This window comes from Andrographis paniculata, unplaced genomic scaffold, assembly GCF_009805555.1.
Source record: "Andrographis paniculata isolate CXL003 unplaced genomic scaffold, ASM980555v1 Contig60END, whole genome shotgun sequence".
In the NCBI taxonomy this organism is placed as follows: Eukaryota; Viridiplantae; Streptophyta; class Magnoliopsida; order Lamiales; family Acanthaceae; genus Andrographis; species Andrographis paniculata.
The window spans coordinates 9,958-26,966 of record NW_026137596.1 but is presented as its reverse complement, the minus strand read 5'-3'; the positions used below and the strand labels follow the sequence as shown (position 1 = coordinate 26,966).

General features: G+C 34.3%; 1 protein-coding gene across 3 annotated transcripts; it reads left to right on the top strand.

Annotated features, from left to right (window-relative positions):
- Positions 1-606: 606 nt before the first annotated feature.
- LOC127259427 (uncharacterized) lies at positions 607-16,451 on the top strand. Of its 3 annotated transcripts, none has more exons than XM_051286763.1 (27): positions 607-825; positions 1,013-1,078; positions 1,312-1,398; positions 1,944-2,000; positions 2,070-2,134; positions 2,231-2,400; positions 4,347-4,408; positions 4,552-4,635; positions 5,004-5,163; positions 6,206-6,321; positions 6,902-7,030; positions 7,708-7,779; positions 7,908-8,003; positions 8,708-8,785; positions 8,966-9,094; positions 9,347-9,523; positions 9,863-10,066; positions 10,150-10,263; positions 10,419-10,654; positions 11,558-11,603; positions 11,687-11,935; positions 12,994-13,224; positions 13,672-13,763; positions 14,834-15,053; positions 15,428-15,784; positions 15,917-15,953; positions 16,069-16,451. In XM_051286763.1, exons 1-26 carry the CDS (start codon positions 724-726, stop codon positions 15,926-15,928), a joined length of 3,411 nt encoding a protein of 1,136 aa, XP_051142720.1. In that variant the 5' UTR covers positions 607-723; the 3' UTR covers positions 15,929-15,953; positions 16,069-16,451. The 3 variants fall into 3 exon arrangements, with proteins under 3 accessions (XP_051142720.1, XP_051142718.1, XP_051142719.1); XM_051286761.1 differs by having other exon boundaries at positions 15,880-15,953; XM_051286762.1 differs by having other exon boundaries at positions 15,880-15,974.
- The last annotated feature ends 558 nt before the right edge of the window (positions 16,452-17,009 follow it).

Here is a 17,009-nt window from a genome sequence, read left to right as displayed (position 1 = left end):
AAGAACTTAACAAATGATATTGACATCTTTATATTTATTTGAGATTATTTTTTATCTAATAATCAATATTTTTATATGACATTTAAAGTCCTTATCTATACTTTATTTGATTAAAATTAATATTTTTAATATAAATATTATGTAGTATGTATATGATCCGTGTGTATTTTTATTTTATTTTGTATTATTATAATTTTTGTTTTCGAAATTTTTGTAAGTTTATGTTAATTGTGGCCATTTTTTTCGAATGACTATTATTGTAATTAGTTATTGTTGATATTAAAATCAAACAATATTTTTTCTTAATCAAATATGAATTTCATAAGATTTTAAAATTCAAATTCCATGGAATCTTATCAAATAAATGATAATTTAATTTTAGAATTAAGGAGTTAAATAAACGTTGCCATAAATATAATTTTTATTGACAGGATTGCTATGTTAATATTTTCAAATGATTTCGTTTTCAAACGGGCCAAATTTGAACAGTTCCAGACTGGTTCGGCCCATTTGGAGAACTTGACCGGGCAGTAACGTTGCAATTGTAACGTGGGCCGCACGAAAGATGTGCATAAATATGCGCCACTAGGCCTATACTGTAGGAGGGAAGCCCACGACAAACAGGTCGAGTGGTAGCACCGAACGCCAAAATCGGCGCAGCTGCGATCTGAGGCCTTTGTGCGCCTCTCCTCTTGATTTCTGATCGCATCGATACGACATACGATGACTTCAACGAACTATGCTTTCTTCGTTGCAATCGTACTTCTTCACATTACTCGATTCGCGATTGCTGATTCTATAAAGGGATGCGGTGGATTTGTTGAGGTGGTATAAATGACTTATCTCATCGTTATTTTACTTCTTGACTAAACTTCTCAAACTTCTAATGTAAGAAGTCACTATAAACATGAGTTCTTAAACTTTTACTTTATTTTCTGTTGTTTAGTAACTTAATAGAACTCTTATTGTAAATAATCGACGTGTAAGTGACAAATCACCTGTTATTCCGCAGGCGAGTTCAGCATTGATAAAGTCAAGGAAGCCAGCTGATGCAAAGTTGGATTACTCTCATGTTATGGTGCGAAACTAGTTGTATGATCATAATTAGTTCTGAAAGTGCATGATAAATTATAGAATTTCTTACTGTTTACTTTTAGTTGGCATTGGTTAAGTTTTAATTTAATAATAATAGGTTCAAGAATGCATGATTAACTTTAAGACCATATTTATCATATTATATCATTTATTCTAATATTTTTAATTTGTAATATTGTCAAGAGTGAATGTGCTAATACTGGTTTAATGACCCAGGTAGAACTTCAAACATTGGATGGCTTAGTTAAAGAGAGGACACAATGTGCTCCAAATGGCTACTACTTTATTCCGGTGTATGACAAGGTAAGTTTATCACTCTGTTCTATTGAAACTTGTAGATATTTAGCCTATAATACATTATATTGAAGTTTAGCATCATTATAGCCTGTCTATATGACCTCCTTGTTTGACCAAACCAGCATAAGGGTCAAATGTAAAAGGCAACTTCTGATGTGGCATGTTACAGTTGCTGCATTTCTAGTTCGGAACTCGGAAGTTAGGTTGCAATTTTCACTTAAGACTATGGAACTGTTTAGATTAATTTGTTTCCTGGGGAATACATACCTTAAGGTCTGGAATAATAGTTTGAAACCTCCGCAGACACCTTCACAGACGAATTGGTCTAAACTGCACTTGGAATATATACACATATATTTTTCGTTTGCAAAGTGAAATTCTCATTGATTGATGAATGTTACAATGGCATGTTGCATTTAGGGTGGTACATCACTTTTACATCCCACATTATTTTATCTTTTTCTTTTTTTTTTTTTTTAAAATGTCATTGTGAGATCTCCACATGTACAAATGGATGCTTTCTGAAAGCGATGCTTTCATCTTGTTCACAGGGTTCCTATGTAATTAAAATCAAGGGACCTGAAGGATGGACTTGTGCCCCGGAACAGGTTGAGTTTCTTTGATAACATGCTCTATTTGTCTTTGAGACATATCCTGACCATTGAGTTCATTTTTAGGTTCCTGTGGTAGTTGATGAATCTGGTTGTAATGCAAATGAAGACATAAATTTTCAGTTTACCGGGTCAGTGTTCAAATTCTCTAAGCACATCATTTCCTCTCTATACCCGCGAAGTACTGCTTTACACAATTTATATGCATTCTCTTACTGCTTTTGCAGGTTCACCTTTGCTGGAAGAGTTGTGGGAGCTGCTTCCGGTGATAGCTGTTTACATAGAAGTGGTGGTCCATCAAATGTTAAAGTGGAGCTTTTGTCTCCCCATGGAGATGTTGTCTCTTCAGTCTCAACAACGTCAAATGGAAGTTATTCATTCAAAAATATCATTCCAGGTCTTATTAAAACCTCAAGTTCTTCACTGCTTCTATCAATGTGTTCCAAACTTGGAGGATATGCTCATGTGTTTCTTTAATATTTACATAAATGATTTCCTAACTCAAAACAATAATCTAATTATCTCTACATAGCATAACTCATATAAAAGACATGGATTTCTCTCCTGCAGATGTCTTCCCATCACTGGTCACCCTCCCACCATACTGCACCTCCAATTCTGCCTGAAGGTCCTTCAGCACCACTGCATCTGCCTTTATTTCCATTATAGTCTTTTTCCAACCAGCCTTTCCTTAGATATTACTTCAGTTGAAATCTGTTTCTCCATTTTTCCCCGCGCATCCCCATAGGTGATTTTCTTCTGATGTCTGTAAATCTCTGTTGTTCCCATTCCAGAGCCTTTCCTGTTGGTCTTAACTCTACTAAAGACAGTTAGGGGTGGGCACGGTTCGGATATTTGTAAATATGCAGGTATTTGATATCCGAATTGAACCAAACCGAACAAATACCCGAAATTGCGAACCGAATTCGAATTGAAAACCGAAATTTTCGGTTAACCGAAAGTGTTTGCAAATAATTCGAACTGAACCGAAATTAAAAAAAATATATATTAAAAAGAATTAAAATTCTAATTAAATGAAAATATTTGCAAATATTTCAAATATACAAACCAAAATTGAATCGAAATCGAACTGAATATAATTATTAATATAAATTTTAAAATATAAATATATAAATATATTCGTTTCGGTTAACTGAATCGAAAAAATATCAAAAATCGAAATCGAACCAAACCGAACAAATATCAAATATGCAGTATTTGTATTCGAACCGAATTTGCTCGGTTAACCAAAAATTCTATTCAGTTCGTTTCAGCAGTTCGGCGGTTTGGTTCGATTTTTTTGTCCACCCCTAAGGACAACAAACCTAAACATAGGAGGGAAGACTTCCGTTGGGTTGAGAAGTTAATCTTCGTATATGTGGGTGATATCTGTACTTAAAGCAGTGACAAAGACTTGCGGTAATTATTCAACAACTCAGCCACTGTCTTTGCAACTTTATCCCAGCTCACTTCCAACAATAAGACCACAAATATATTTTTCATTTCAAGGATCGCAAGGATGCTTTGAATATTGTTAGGTCTCTCTCAGGATTCTACTATTATAGCTTTTCTTTGAAGGTGGAATTAGCTTTTGTAGCCTTGATCTTTCAAAACATATTGGGACAGCTGACTCAAATGTAGTTGAACTCATGGCCACAAAGTTCTTGAATATATTACTTCATCTCAAATTGGCCCACTACCTCAAATTATTATGGGAAGAAAATAAAAAATGCTGTTGGTTGAGTTCCTGGCACCGCGCTCCATTGGAAACTTAACTACAACATTAACAAGCTCTGCCCCTGCATTTTCAATTGCCCCTTCATCATCTTTTGCCACATTTCTCAAACTGCTAATGGTTTGGCTGATATCTTTGCAAAGTATGGAGCAAGTGGAAACACCTCTCTACTAGTGTGGTTGTAGGATTTAGGGCCCATGCTTTCTTTCTTCTCTATCTTTTTGTTGTGCTTTAATGGGCCTTGTTCCAGCTGCCTTTGTTGTATCCCTCCTATGCTTTAATTTAGATATATTTAACCCCCTCTCCCCCCCCCCCCCCCCCCCCCCCCCCCCCCCCAAAAAAAAAAAACAAAAAAAAAATGACACTTTGTTGAATCTACTTAGAAAGAAGTAAAGTACAATCTAGCAAATGTAGGTACCTCTGGGTGCTAGAACTCTCTTTTTTTTATAGGAAAAGCAATGTACCTCTGAGGAGGAAAGTAAATTTGATGTTTGTGATGATTTGTATTTATTTGGCAGTTTCTAGATGTTTATCCATTTACCTTACTCAATTGAAAGTTATCCTTACCAAACTTTATTCTACCTTGACAATATCTCTACTTGGGCTAGGGAAGTACAAGATAAGGGCTTCACGTCATGATTTACATATCAAGGTCAAGGGTTCTGAAGAGGTACCTCCTCGAATAATTTTTTCCAGCTCACTTTTATCACAAATATATAATATATCAATCTTCTCTTAGGCCATTCCTAATTTTCTTTTTTTCCTCCTCAACTCTTATGTGATACTATAGATTGAAATCATCTTTATGTGCAGGTGCAATTAGAATTTGGAAATGGTGTGGTAGGTGACATTTTCTTTGCATCTGGCTACAATATTCGTGGCTTTGTGGTTGCCCAGGTAAATCTTGCTATTTTCCAATTTAGTATATCTTCTTTTTTAAATTGTTGGAGTCCATTTAATATTCACGCACTTCAATACTACTTAGATGTGTTTTGACTTTTGATTGAATGTATTGTATTAAGCTTATGCAAGTGTGATATGACATCTCCTCGCATCAGACCAAAAATAAATTGGACTAGAAAAATATTTGAATTGGAGAACACAGCAACCGATATGGCTAAGTTCAAGACAATCCACCACTTCATATTCAATAAGGATTCTGTCATCACTTCTATTAGTGTCTGTAATTTAGGAGTTTATTGCTCTGTCACTATGTTAAATTCCTAAAACAAACAGGTCTAATGTTCTGTGATGTGACATGATAGGGCAACCCCATATTGGGAGTTCATTTCTATTTAAATTCAGATGATGCCTTGGAGGTGAATTGTTCCCATGACTCTGACAATTTGCTTGGGATGGGGACAGCTCTTTGTCATGCTGTATCAGATGCTGATGGGATGTTTGAGTTTACATCAATCCCATGTGGTATGGTTCAATTCTTCACTCTTTTATGCTTTTTACAGATTTGCATGCAGGGTTATAAAGTGGGCTGCCTCAACTATTTACTGTGTAGCATTAAATTTAAATATAGAGGACATATATGAAGAACATATCTTATGTTATTTTAACCTTCAAGGTTTAAATTTGGGCCATCCATGTTTATAAATGTCCCATGTAGTTATCGCTGGCCTAGTTTTGTTATTTTGGTATAACTTCTTTGCACTTGTGCAACAAATTTTTTTTGCCCCGGTTAGTCATTTGCCTTTCTTGGCTACTAATTACGTTTTTTTTCCTTGAATTCATACTGTTTATTTGGCTTCTGATCAGTTTTTGGCTCTAAATGAAATGCTAGTATTGTGTTATTAGGGTTGTGTTATTCACCTTATGAGGTTCAGGTGTTTGGCATAGCATCCTTCTTTTATATATAAATATATATCTCTTATTTTAGTCTGTTTATACTGATTTCATTATGTGTTGCTTGTCTGATTTCTATAAGATGAATTATGGTACTGGACATGCATCTGAAGTGCTAGTCTTGTATTTTCAAGGTTATTGCACATGGAAATCTGTTGAGAAACATAATTATGTATATACATTTCAAACATATTACTCCGTCTGCCGTCCACATCTATGCCCATTTTCATTTTTTGGCCAAAAAATCTATTTTTTTTTTTTTTTTTTGTACTTTTTAACTATAAAATGTAGAAAGTAATGATTATTACTTATTTTTATTAACATCTGTTCCTAAACATTTGAGCACACAATTGAATGGCGGAGGTAATATTACTCATGAGATAAGCAGCTAGGCCACTATCCTTTTCCTTAATCTTTAAATACACGTTCCTGGAAACAATCTGCTTTTGTGGCTTTGGGTAAAATCATTTGAACACTTGCAGAACCTCATGATTGTCTGCCTAAACCTTGATGAGTTTCCTATGCAATAGAAGTCTGAGCCTTTCCCAACCCTTTTGCTTAGTTGCAGATATGTCAATTATTTTTATCTAATGATTGGTGATATATATGTTAGGGATCTACAAGCTCATACCTTTTTACAAGGGTGAAAATACGATTTTTGATGTTTCACCTCCTTCAATGCTGATTTCCGTTCAGCACGATCATGCTGTAATCTCTCAAAGGTTTCAGGTATGGCTTTGCTTGCTTGCTTTGTTAATGTAGCAGCCACACTCAGTTCAAGCTGGGATTGCTTCAATATTGTAGTAAAATAAATATGAAAATGCTTCTGGATTCCTGGTTTCTCTCATTTGACAACAAGATGTAATATAAAACTATTGAAGTTACATGTTCATTTTTCTTACAATTAACTTCTGCAAAATAGGTTGCTCCTGTATTTTATGACCTTCCTACTAGTTGACACTATTCTTGTTTTTTGTTTGAAAAGTTTCATGTTGTGTGTTTGAACTACCACTTTGCTTGCAAAGGCTCGTATGCTATAATAATTAGTTCGTTGTAATTTTCCATGTCTTTGATTGTTTTAACTCTACAGTTATTATTATTATTATTGTTTTGTTTTGTTTTGTTTTTTTATTTTATTTTATTTTATATTATTTAAAGAAAGATATGATTTTATTATCAGTAAGATCGAAGCATTACATAGAGAGTTCAATAAATTTGGGTGTTTGATCCATTTCATCTGAGAAGAGAATCACAATGGTTTACAGTTGTTATATTTGAATGTTAATCATCTTTCATATTGATGCTAAAGGTTACTGGATTTTCTGTTGGCGGTCGTGCGGTTGATGGTAGTGGAATTGGAGTTGATGGTGCAAAAATTATAGTGGACGGGCATGAAAGATCTATAACTGATAAAGATGGTTATTACAAACTTGATCAGGTAATTTGTGATCTCAACTATATAGGAACAACTCATCTTACGTGCTTGTGGTGTTTGGATATGTAAATAGACCGTAGATTTATTATCGATTATAGGAAAAGAGTGTTGTTGAAAGGTGACTATTAGTCAGTAACTAAGTGAGAAAAGCTAACGGGTAATATGAGATCATCACGGATGAATTAGCTTGCAATGTTGTGTCAATAAGTCAGCCCAAAAAGCATCAATTCATCTCGTAACCCAAACTACTCTATCCGTAAGCCAAATTTATTCTCACTTCTTATTTTCGCCTGTCTGTGAAACTTATTCCATTACTAATTTTGGCAAAGTCAAAATATCAACATTTAACTATTACCTTTTATTCAATATTTATTGACAACAAATGTCACTATCATTATTATACATTATTTACCTTCTCTTTCTTCATTTCCTTTAAATTTTCATAAATACCTCCAACTACTTTACACTTTTCAATAAAATATTCAAATTTCTTAATCTTTTCGACCCAAAATGGGCTAAAATTACCGGGCAGGAGTACTAAATATACGTTCAGCATTTTGTTATCCCCATCATTTAAGAAAAAGCAACCAGTTGTTACCCTCTAGAATATATAATCTCATTTTTCCTCACTTTTACTTATCCTTTTGGTTTTTAAGGTGACTGCTGGCTATTATTTTCAGGTTACATCCAAAAGATATAATGTGGAAGCCAGGAAGGAACACTATAAGTTTGAAAGACTTAGTGACTTCTTAGTGAGTCCTTCTCAAATCTCGTATTATTATTGGCAACAGGCAAAGCAATTAAGCCTATACATATTAAATTTCAAATTATATTAACTCGATGTTCACTGATATATGTTCGTAATCTGACTTTTGCACAGGTATTACCAAACATGGCATCAATTACTGATATTAAAGCTATATCATATGATGTATGCGGTGTGGTTCAGACAATTAGTTCTGCTTACAAAGCTAAGGTAATTCACCAAATGCCTCTTTGCAAGTATCAGCAGAACTGTGTATGTTTAGCTTTGTAATGTTCACTTGATATTGGTGTAGAAGACCAGAACATAGAAACTAATCCAGAACTTGATTTGTTTCTTTTATTCATTCTGGAGTTAGCCACAAAAACTATAGTAGCTAAGGGTTTATTGGGATGTGGTTTGGTTGGGAATAGTAAAAATTGGATTGACATAGGTTTTTAATGTGATGTAAATAAGTGATTAATGTGATGTTTTGAATGAAAAATGAGTTTTTGATGTAATATTTAAAATCACAATGTGTTTGATGTCATGTTTTTGAGGGTGGGAAATATGATGAATATTGCGAGACCCATTTCAGACCCCTAGCAAACAAACCCGAAGAATTTTCTATTGACTTGAGTCCAACAAATATTTTACTGTTTAGTTGCAGAGGTGATGTGTTTTGATTGTACCCTGGGATGTGAAACAGACAACTGGAAAACATAATTTGTTTAGATGGTGGTTGCAACTGCAAAGCATATGCTTCTCCTAGTTATATTTACTTGCTGGGGTATGGGGTACAGTTTAATTGCAAAATACAATCTACCTTTTTACATTTACTTGAATGTGCTTACTGTTTTTTACTGAAACTGGGTTTGTCTGTTATCTCCTTTCTGTGCTTCAATTTAGTGCATTTTATAATATTATTTGAATGCCAGGTTGCCTTAACTCATGGACCAAGGAAAGCCAAACCCCAAGTTCAACCAACTGATGCCAGTGGCAACTTTTGCTTTGAAGTAAATTTCATACTTCCCCCTATTTATGAATATATAGTTTTAAATTGAAAATGAATGGAAAATCATAGATGCTTGCTTTACATTCTTTTTTAGTTCCACTGAATAAATAGTAAAAATGTAGCATGGACTGGAAGTTAAAGTTTTTAATTTGCATGAAACTGTGGTGTTCATGTTTCTCAGGTTCCACTTGGTGAATACCGCTTATCTGCTTTTGCCGCAACACCAGAGAGTGCTCCAGAGCTTCTGTTTTCTCCACCCTACATTGATGTTACCGTTAACAAACCATTACTGGATATCAATTTTTATCAGGTAAGAATTTGTCTGAAATGAGTCAAATTGCTTTCTAGCTTTTATGAATTCTCAATATTGAGGTTTCTTCAATTGTTGATAATTCTCATCTCTTTTCAGTTTTTTCTCATGTATCTCCTGTGTATACCATCAAGTCATATTGATTCCATTACGCATTCTTACAATTCAATTTTCCAAAGCAGACCTGTGATTGGTATCTGCCTCATATATAAATTCGTTAATACTGTTCTTGCTGTTTGAAAATAAAATTAGGCTCAAGTAAGTATTCATGGATCTGTGGTTTGCAAAGATAAATGTGGATCTTCTGTTTCTGTTACACTTGTGAGATTGGATGATAAAAGCAAAGAAGAGAGAAGGACAATTAGTTCAAGTGAACAAATCAGCAAATTTTCCTTTACCAATATACTTCCAGGGAAATACAAAATTGAGGTAATCCTTTTGCATTTAATTTCATTTATTTTCATGCATTATCATGTGTGTCCTTGTAGGCTTAAAGCTTGTTGTAGACTCATTTAGTGTTTTCTTTATGGCTCACTTGGCATGCTATACACACTATCATACTACTTCCATAATTTAGTGTTTTTAGCTTCTGCATTTTACTGAAAACTGACAAGCTTTGCAGCTATTGCACTATTGTACACTGATTCAAGGATCAATAATTTTTGTCAATAGTCTAAAATAAGCAATCATGGCCCCTGGGGGAGTTCATCCCTCTTGATTTCTAGTCTTTAAGATGTCCTTTTTCAATTGTTTCTATAATTCATTCAGGTCAAGAATCATTCTCCCAGAGTCTTATCTGGAGAAGATACGTGGTGCTGGGAACAGAACGTAAAAAATGTGGGTGTTGGGGTGGAGGATGTTGAAGAGGTCAATTTTTTCCAGAAAGGTTACTTGGTTAGGGTAGTCTCTAGCCATGATGCAGATGCTTATCTAGTCCAACCGAATGGTTTTCGGATGAACTTAAAATTTAAGGTTGGTTATGCTTCAATTGTTGAATTATTTTTTTTCATCATTTATGAGAGACTGTCATTTGTGTGACTATTATGAAATTTCAGAAAGGTTCCCAAAATATTTGTATGGAGTCTCCTGGTGTGCATGAACTCCATATTATTAACTCATGTATTTCCTTTGAGAGCTCCACTTTGAGAGTTGATACATCAAACTTGTCGGTATGTTGTTCAATCACAGTCCATGCTTCCTTCAATGATTTTGTTTCTTTTTCACTTGTAGTTTGTTCTGATGGTGGTGGTTGAAATCATCTTGATTTATGCTCTCTCTCTCTCTCTCTCTATGTATATATATATATTTCATCTTGTTTCTGCAGACTATTAATTTAAAGGGAGAAAGATACCTGCTCAAAGGACATATAAATGTTGAATCAACTATGAATTTACCTGAGAGTATATCAGTCGACATCTTGGACTTTGAAGGAACTTTTGTGGACAGTACTATTGCCAGGCTTGTCTCTGCTGACATTGATCACTCAAGCCCCACTGTCTATGAGTATTCTTTCTGGGCTAGTTTTGGACAAAAGCTCATCATTAGTCCTAGGGATTTATGGTATGTTTTTTACAGTTCCATCCAATTTCTGAGTGACCTTGTTTTTGTGATAAGTTTTATTCTTCTCTATAATAGGTGTGTTTTGAATTTGTATTTCCCATATTCCTTAGATCTCTTGGTTAGTTCACTTGATTTCTCTTTATCTATTCGCTCATCTATCTCAATGTTATTCTTTTGAATTACCTGTTTCACATGTAGAAACTATTTAGGCACAAAAAAATGATGAAACTAAGGCTCTGTTTATTGAGTTTTATTTAAGTTTCCTTACTATGCCACCTTTACGATTCAATATAAAAATACACTATTTCCTCACACAGACATCACTTACAACCACTATTCAAACACAAAACACAATTTGAACAAAGCCTAATTGTTTAATGAAAGCTCAGGTTCATTATTGGCTTATGCCTATCTTGAGAAATTTTTGGCGACTTCTCAATTTTAGAATAGTTGATTAATTATATTAACTACTCAGTTTGGTACCACTTGTTTCTCAATTTGTATTTTATTGATATTTCATGTGCCAACTTCAGAGAGAAAACTTTTCTGATATTTTTCAAAATAACCATTGAGTAATGTATAGTATAATGGATATTAAATCTAGTGTTATTAGGGTGGTAGTTTTAGCCTTGCTTAGTCTAGCTTGAGTTTTGGCTGCCCTCATTCCCCCTTATTCTGTGGCAATGATGTCGTGATGATATAACAAGGATTTCTATTAAGCAGACACTTCGTATATTAAATCTTGTGGAGCAAAATCTGACAAAAGGTTGAGGTGATCTACTGAGAGATATTTAAATATTTTGGTGATATTCTTTCTCAGGTCACTTGTCAGGTTTTCTTTTAATTTATTGTCCAAGTGTCAATGTGATATGTATCTCATCTTTACTATTATGTGTGCTGCAGTAATGATGTGGGGAAGAAAATTTTATTTAACCCAAAGCAACAGCATGTAAGTGATATTGAAAGTTACCTTCCCCTTAAATAATGTTTCTGCAAGGAATATATGTTTGAACTTTTAATATGTTTAATTAGGTTTCTGTGGTGCAAGACGGTTGCCAAGCTCCAATTGCTGCATTTTCTGGTCGGCTGGGGTTGTACATAAAAGGATCTGTATCACCCCCACTTTCACATGTTCACATACGAGTTCTTGCTGACAGAGACAGCCATATTTCTGCACTGAAACGCGGCGATATAGCACTTGAAACTACCACAGGGGAAGATGGTTTATTTGTTGCTGGACCTCTTTATGATGATATAGATTACATCATAGAGGCCTCAAAGGTTTGAATTTTGAATCATATAGTTAAACCATATTACAACATGGTCTTCATGGGCCGTATTACTTCTATTCATCACATTCATAGTTGTCAATGGCACATGGAAGCACTAGTCCAGCACCATTCTCATCTATGATAGTTGACTGCACTAGAGTGTACCTTTGGTGCTCATGTTGGGGGCTTTCCTTCTTTTCTTTTCTCTCTCTCTTTCTCTTTTTTCTTTTATGAAAAAATCAATGGAAAATAGTAGATTAGAATCAATTATCATTATTTATTTGTAAGGTTTTTGTTAAAGAAATTTGTGAATGGTAAAAAATATGTTTTGATTATATTCCAAGCTTTGATACATCACAAACCATGGCATGTGCCATGCACTGCTGACAACTGCAATTCACAGTTCTTGGAATTCATTGAAGGACCTTTCTGTTTTTTCTGATCAACTAGCTAGGAGTGTTTGTATTAGTTTGTTTCTAAAACAATCTTTCCTGATCCAATTAGTTTTATTAGTTTTTGCTTAGTCCTTATTTTTTTAAATCTTTGAAGTAAGAAACTGATGCCTAATGCCAACTTCATCTTGGTGGTTTTCAAGCAGATGGTATCTGCAAATTTGCTCTTACTTTTCTCTGTGGAACAAATATATGTTTATAACACATTTCTTATCACTTCTCTGACCGGGATTTGTATACATGTCCCATTCTAATTCAGATTTTTTTTAACTGATAGCAAACCCTTTTCTTTTTCATTTTTTATGGAGTCCATTTCATCTGTCTGGGCGTTGATAGTTATTCTTGGTGATAGTGATTAACTGTTCAAGTTAGATGAATATATGAATGTGTAGATATAGTTTTCTGTGTTATTGGCTAGTTGATAACCCACATATAAGTTAAACCTTTTTCTATACTGATGATCTCTCATTGATCTTTACTCTTTCAAACTGGAAGCAAATTAGAATCCAAAAGGATATTAATGGAATATGTCATGGAAAAGCATACAAGTAACTTTATGCTTGAGTTCACTTTTTTTGGTCTACACAGTTGATGGCTGAATTTTTCTCTTTTTCAGCCTGGCTATTACGTAAAACAAGTTGGACGATATTCCTTCTCTTGTCAGAAGCTCGGACAGATTTCTGTACGAATATACTCCAAAGAAGACAACAATGAACTATTTCCTTCTGTTCTGTTGTCCTTGAGTGGAGATGATGGGTATAGGAACAATTCAGTGACTGGTGTCAGTGGGACATTTGTGTTTGGTGACTTATTTCCTGGTAGTTTTTATCTCCGACCTTTGATGAAGGTACTAGAGCTAAAATTTCCTTGTTTCTGCGAATTGATTAATTCATGGCTGATTCTTTTATTGCCTGAGACTGAAATGTCTTTATTTGTTTTGTTTTAACATCCTGTATAATATTTTCATTGTAATTATTCAAGCTGCCAATTTAAAGGAAGAATAGGATTGATGGATTATGAAGCTGATCAAAATTTTGGAATCTTCTAATTTTTTTTGGTTGAAATACTTTGCATGAATCAGCTTTCCCTGGAATATGTGCTTCCTATGGCTTTCTTTGATAACAATAGATGGTATTACTTTATACAATTTTTCTCTTGTGTGCACTGTTGGATGCTTTTGTATTTCTCAATCTTTTTATTTGTATTTTTTTTGCTTCGATACTTGTTCGGTGACAAAGTTGAGGTAAGCTGTTATTCCTATTAGTGTTTACTGGCATTCTCTTTTGCACTTCAGGAATATGCTTTTTCTCCTCCTGCAAAGGCGATTGACCTCAGCTCTGGCGAATCCAAGGAAGTTGTCTTTTATGCTTCCCGTGTTGCTTTTAGGTACCACAAAGCAGTCATGGGGGTTCTTATGTTCATTCTTGACTGGCTATTTTCATATATCTATCTTAAAGCCAATTTGTTCACTACTGATTGCATTTTTCTATATGTCCAGTTCCACCATGTATTTATTTATTTATAATACTTTATTGTACACCATCTTGTTGGGTGTTTTACTCTGTAGTGTACAAGTGACATTTAAGGCAGGTTTTTATTTTAAAATTGACCTCTTCTTATATGTATATATGTATGTTGTGTGGGTGTAGAAGTTAAACTGAGATAAAAGAAAACATAAAGATGTAATGGCATGCGAACATGTGCCCTAATAGGTTTAACCCATTTCATTATTCTGTTCTTACAATGACCACTTATTGTTTAACACCTGTGTGAATAATTTTAGAATATCATTAAGTGCAGTGATATGATAGTCATTCAACTACTCAGGATAGCTTCCGAAGTGTTATAGTACTCTTGATTTTCAGTTGCATGTGCTTTCTGTATGCAACCGCACATTATGAATACAAGGCATGATGGAAATCTCAATTGTGCTTTTAACCTGGATTGGTTCTGAGCTAACCAAGAGTGCTAGCCTTACACTTAGAGTGTGTGTTTGAAGAATTTTGGAAAATTTATACTATTCATACAAAATTTTCCCTAAAAAATATCAAATCAAACACTTGTTTTATATTTTTTATACTATACTAAAAATTAATTTTATATTTAAAGCATCACATCAAAGTTTTATATCATAGCATACAACTATCCAGATTCAAAGTTTTTACTATTCAAATCTCAACCCAAAATCCAAACCCTCAAACAAACACACCCTCAATGATCTGGAGGCTGTGTGCTTATTTTTCTTCTATATTAGATGCTCTCTATTGTCATCAATATTCTAGCCACTTATCAAAGTTCTCAGATTACCATGTCGAGTTTGGGTTTCTACCATTTTTTCTGAAACACTTGCTAAAGTTATTTTAATGGATTCTAGATATCTAAAGTGTTTCATTGTCATGTTTCCAAGAAGAGCCAATAATTTGAAAGAACTATGAAAGTATATATTCCTTTTGCAGTGCTTTTGGCAAGGTAAACCTACTGTCTGGTCAGCCAAGAGAGGGCGTTTCAGTTGAAGCAAGAGCTGAATCGAAAGGGTTTTATGAAGAAACAATGACAGATTCATTAGGAAGGTACCGTTTGCGAGGACTTAAACCTAACACTAGCTACGAAATAAAAGTTGTGAGGAAGGGCGGGCTTGATATGGAACGTGCATCTCCGGGATCCTTGACTGTTGAGGTTAGTATCAACTGTTGAGAAAGGCAGAAATGTGCCTTATATTGCTTGCGATTGATATTATATCTTCTAGCTATGTTTGATATCGTGTGCTGGTAGTACACTAAGTTATCTCCAGAGCTTTAATTCATTATCTCTGCTAGTGTGCAAAAGAGAAGGGTTACAGAATGATCTGGAGCGAGATCAGCATCTGGCAGTATTGTTGATCATGTTATAATTGATAAGTGATGTGGCATTTTATGTATGCCAGGTGCTATTGTTTGGCAATCCTCCGTATGTTTGCATAATTTTAGTGTATCTCTTAGCATCCGTGCCATTTGCACTTTTCAGTACTTGGTTTTTGTGCTTAATTGATATGCTCTTCTCTGTCCCACTAGGTTGGTTATGAAGATCTTAAGGGGCTGGATTTTGTGGTCTTTGAACAACCAGATGTGACAATTTTAAGTGGTCATGTTGAGGGGAAAAACATCAAAGAGCTGCATTCTCATATTAAGGTCGAAATCAGGTCTTCTAGTGATCCATCTAAGGTTGAATCCATCCTCCCCTTGTCAGTTTCTAAGTTCTTTATGGTGAAGGACTTGCCCAAGGGTAAGCACCTCCTTCAACTAAGATTCACTACGCCATCTAGTACACAGAAATTTGAATCTGAGATTATTGATGTCGACTTGGAGAGACAATCTCAACTTCATGTTGGACCTTTAAGCTATAAAATTGAAGAGGACATATACAAGCAGGTAAGTTGCCTTTGCTTTATTTTGAAGAGCGAGATATACTCTATTTTGTTTGAAGAGCTACCATGACTAAAATGCCTATTTCATTTGATGACCAGGAGTTGACTCCGGCGCCTGTGTATCCTTTGATTGTAGGTCTTTCAATGATTGCACTGTTCATAAGCATTCCAAGGTATCTGATACGGTTGTCTTGGTGTGTCATTTGCTTCTTGTTCTGCCATTTTCTTGTAAAAGGTACGTACACTGTACACACATCATTCACTGACTGCATTTTCTTTTTACTGTAGATTGAAGGATTTGTATCAAGGTATGGTAGGAATGTCCGTGTCAGGGTCCTCTGTTGCTGCAAAGAAAGATGGGAAGAAGCTGACTGTCAGGAAAAAGACCTATTGAGGAGTCTGAGTAATTCATCAAGTCAGACAGAGCCACCACTTGGTTATAGTGGGATGAAATTTCTAATATTGTATCATGTTTGATCTCAGTGAATGATTTTATACATCCAGATGATAGATCGAGTTGCTTGTCAAAATGATGCTTCACAGGCAGCAGGTGGTGTCTCTACACACTCTCTCAACACTATCTATCCCGGACGTTGTCAATATTGATGTTGCAGACTCTTGCTTGTAAGAGTGCCAGTTTCTCTTTTGCAACAATACTAGTTTTTAACAGATTTTGGTCCGCCCAACGCTGCTAGATTTTATCGGTTTTGGTGGGAAGTGAAGTTCACACCAGGCAGCATTTCATATTATATTTAGGCTAAATTGAATAAAATTTACACGTGATTTTACAAAATTGTCCAAAATTTCATATACTTCAAATTTTATCATAATAATGATTATATTTGTAAATTTCATATACTTCAAATTTTATCATAATAATGATTATATTTGTAATTTTAAGAGTTTAGAAATAAGAATTTTGAAATTTATTTGTATTTTGGGCGTGTGCAGATCAAATAACCTTAAATAACAATGGCTGAATGAGAAATTTCGTGCAATTTCGTGAAACTACGAGTGAACTTTATGCAATTTTGTCTTATTTTTATATATGGAATCCTTACTGCCTAGATGTATTGAGGTTCTTTAGGTTTGTTTCTTTTGATCCAAACTCTTAGTTTTTATCATTTACACTATGTTTTTCAAACAAAAAATATTTTTTTCTCTTACAAAATATCATATAAAATATTATTTTAATATAAAGTTAAAACATTTTTTTTTTCAAACCAATT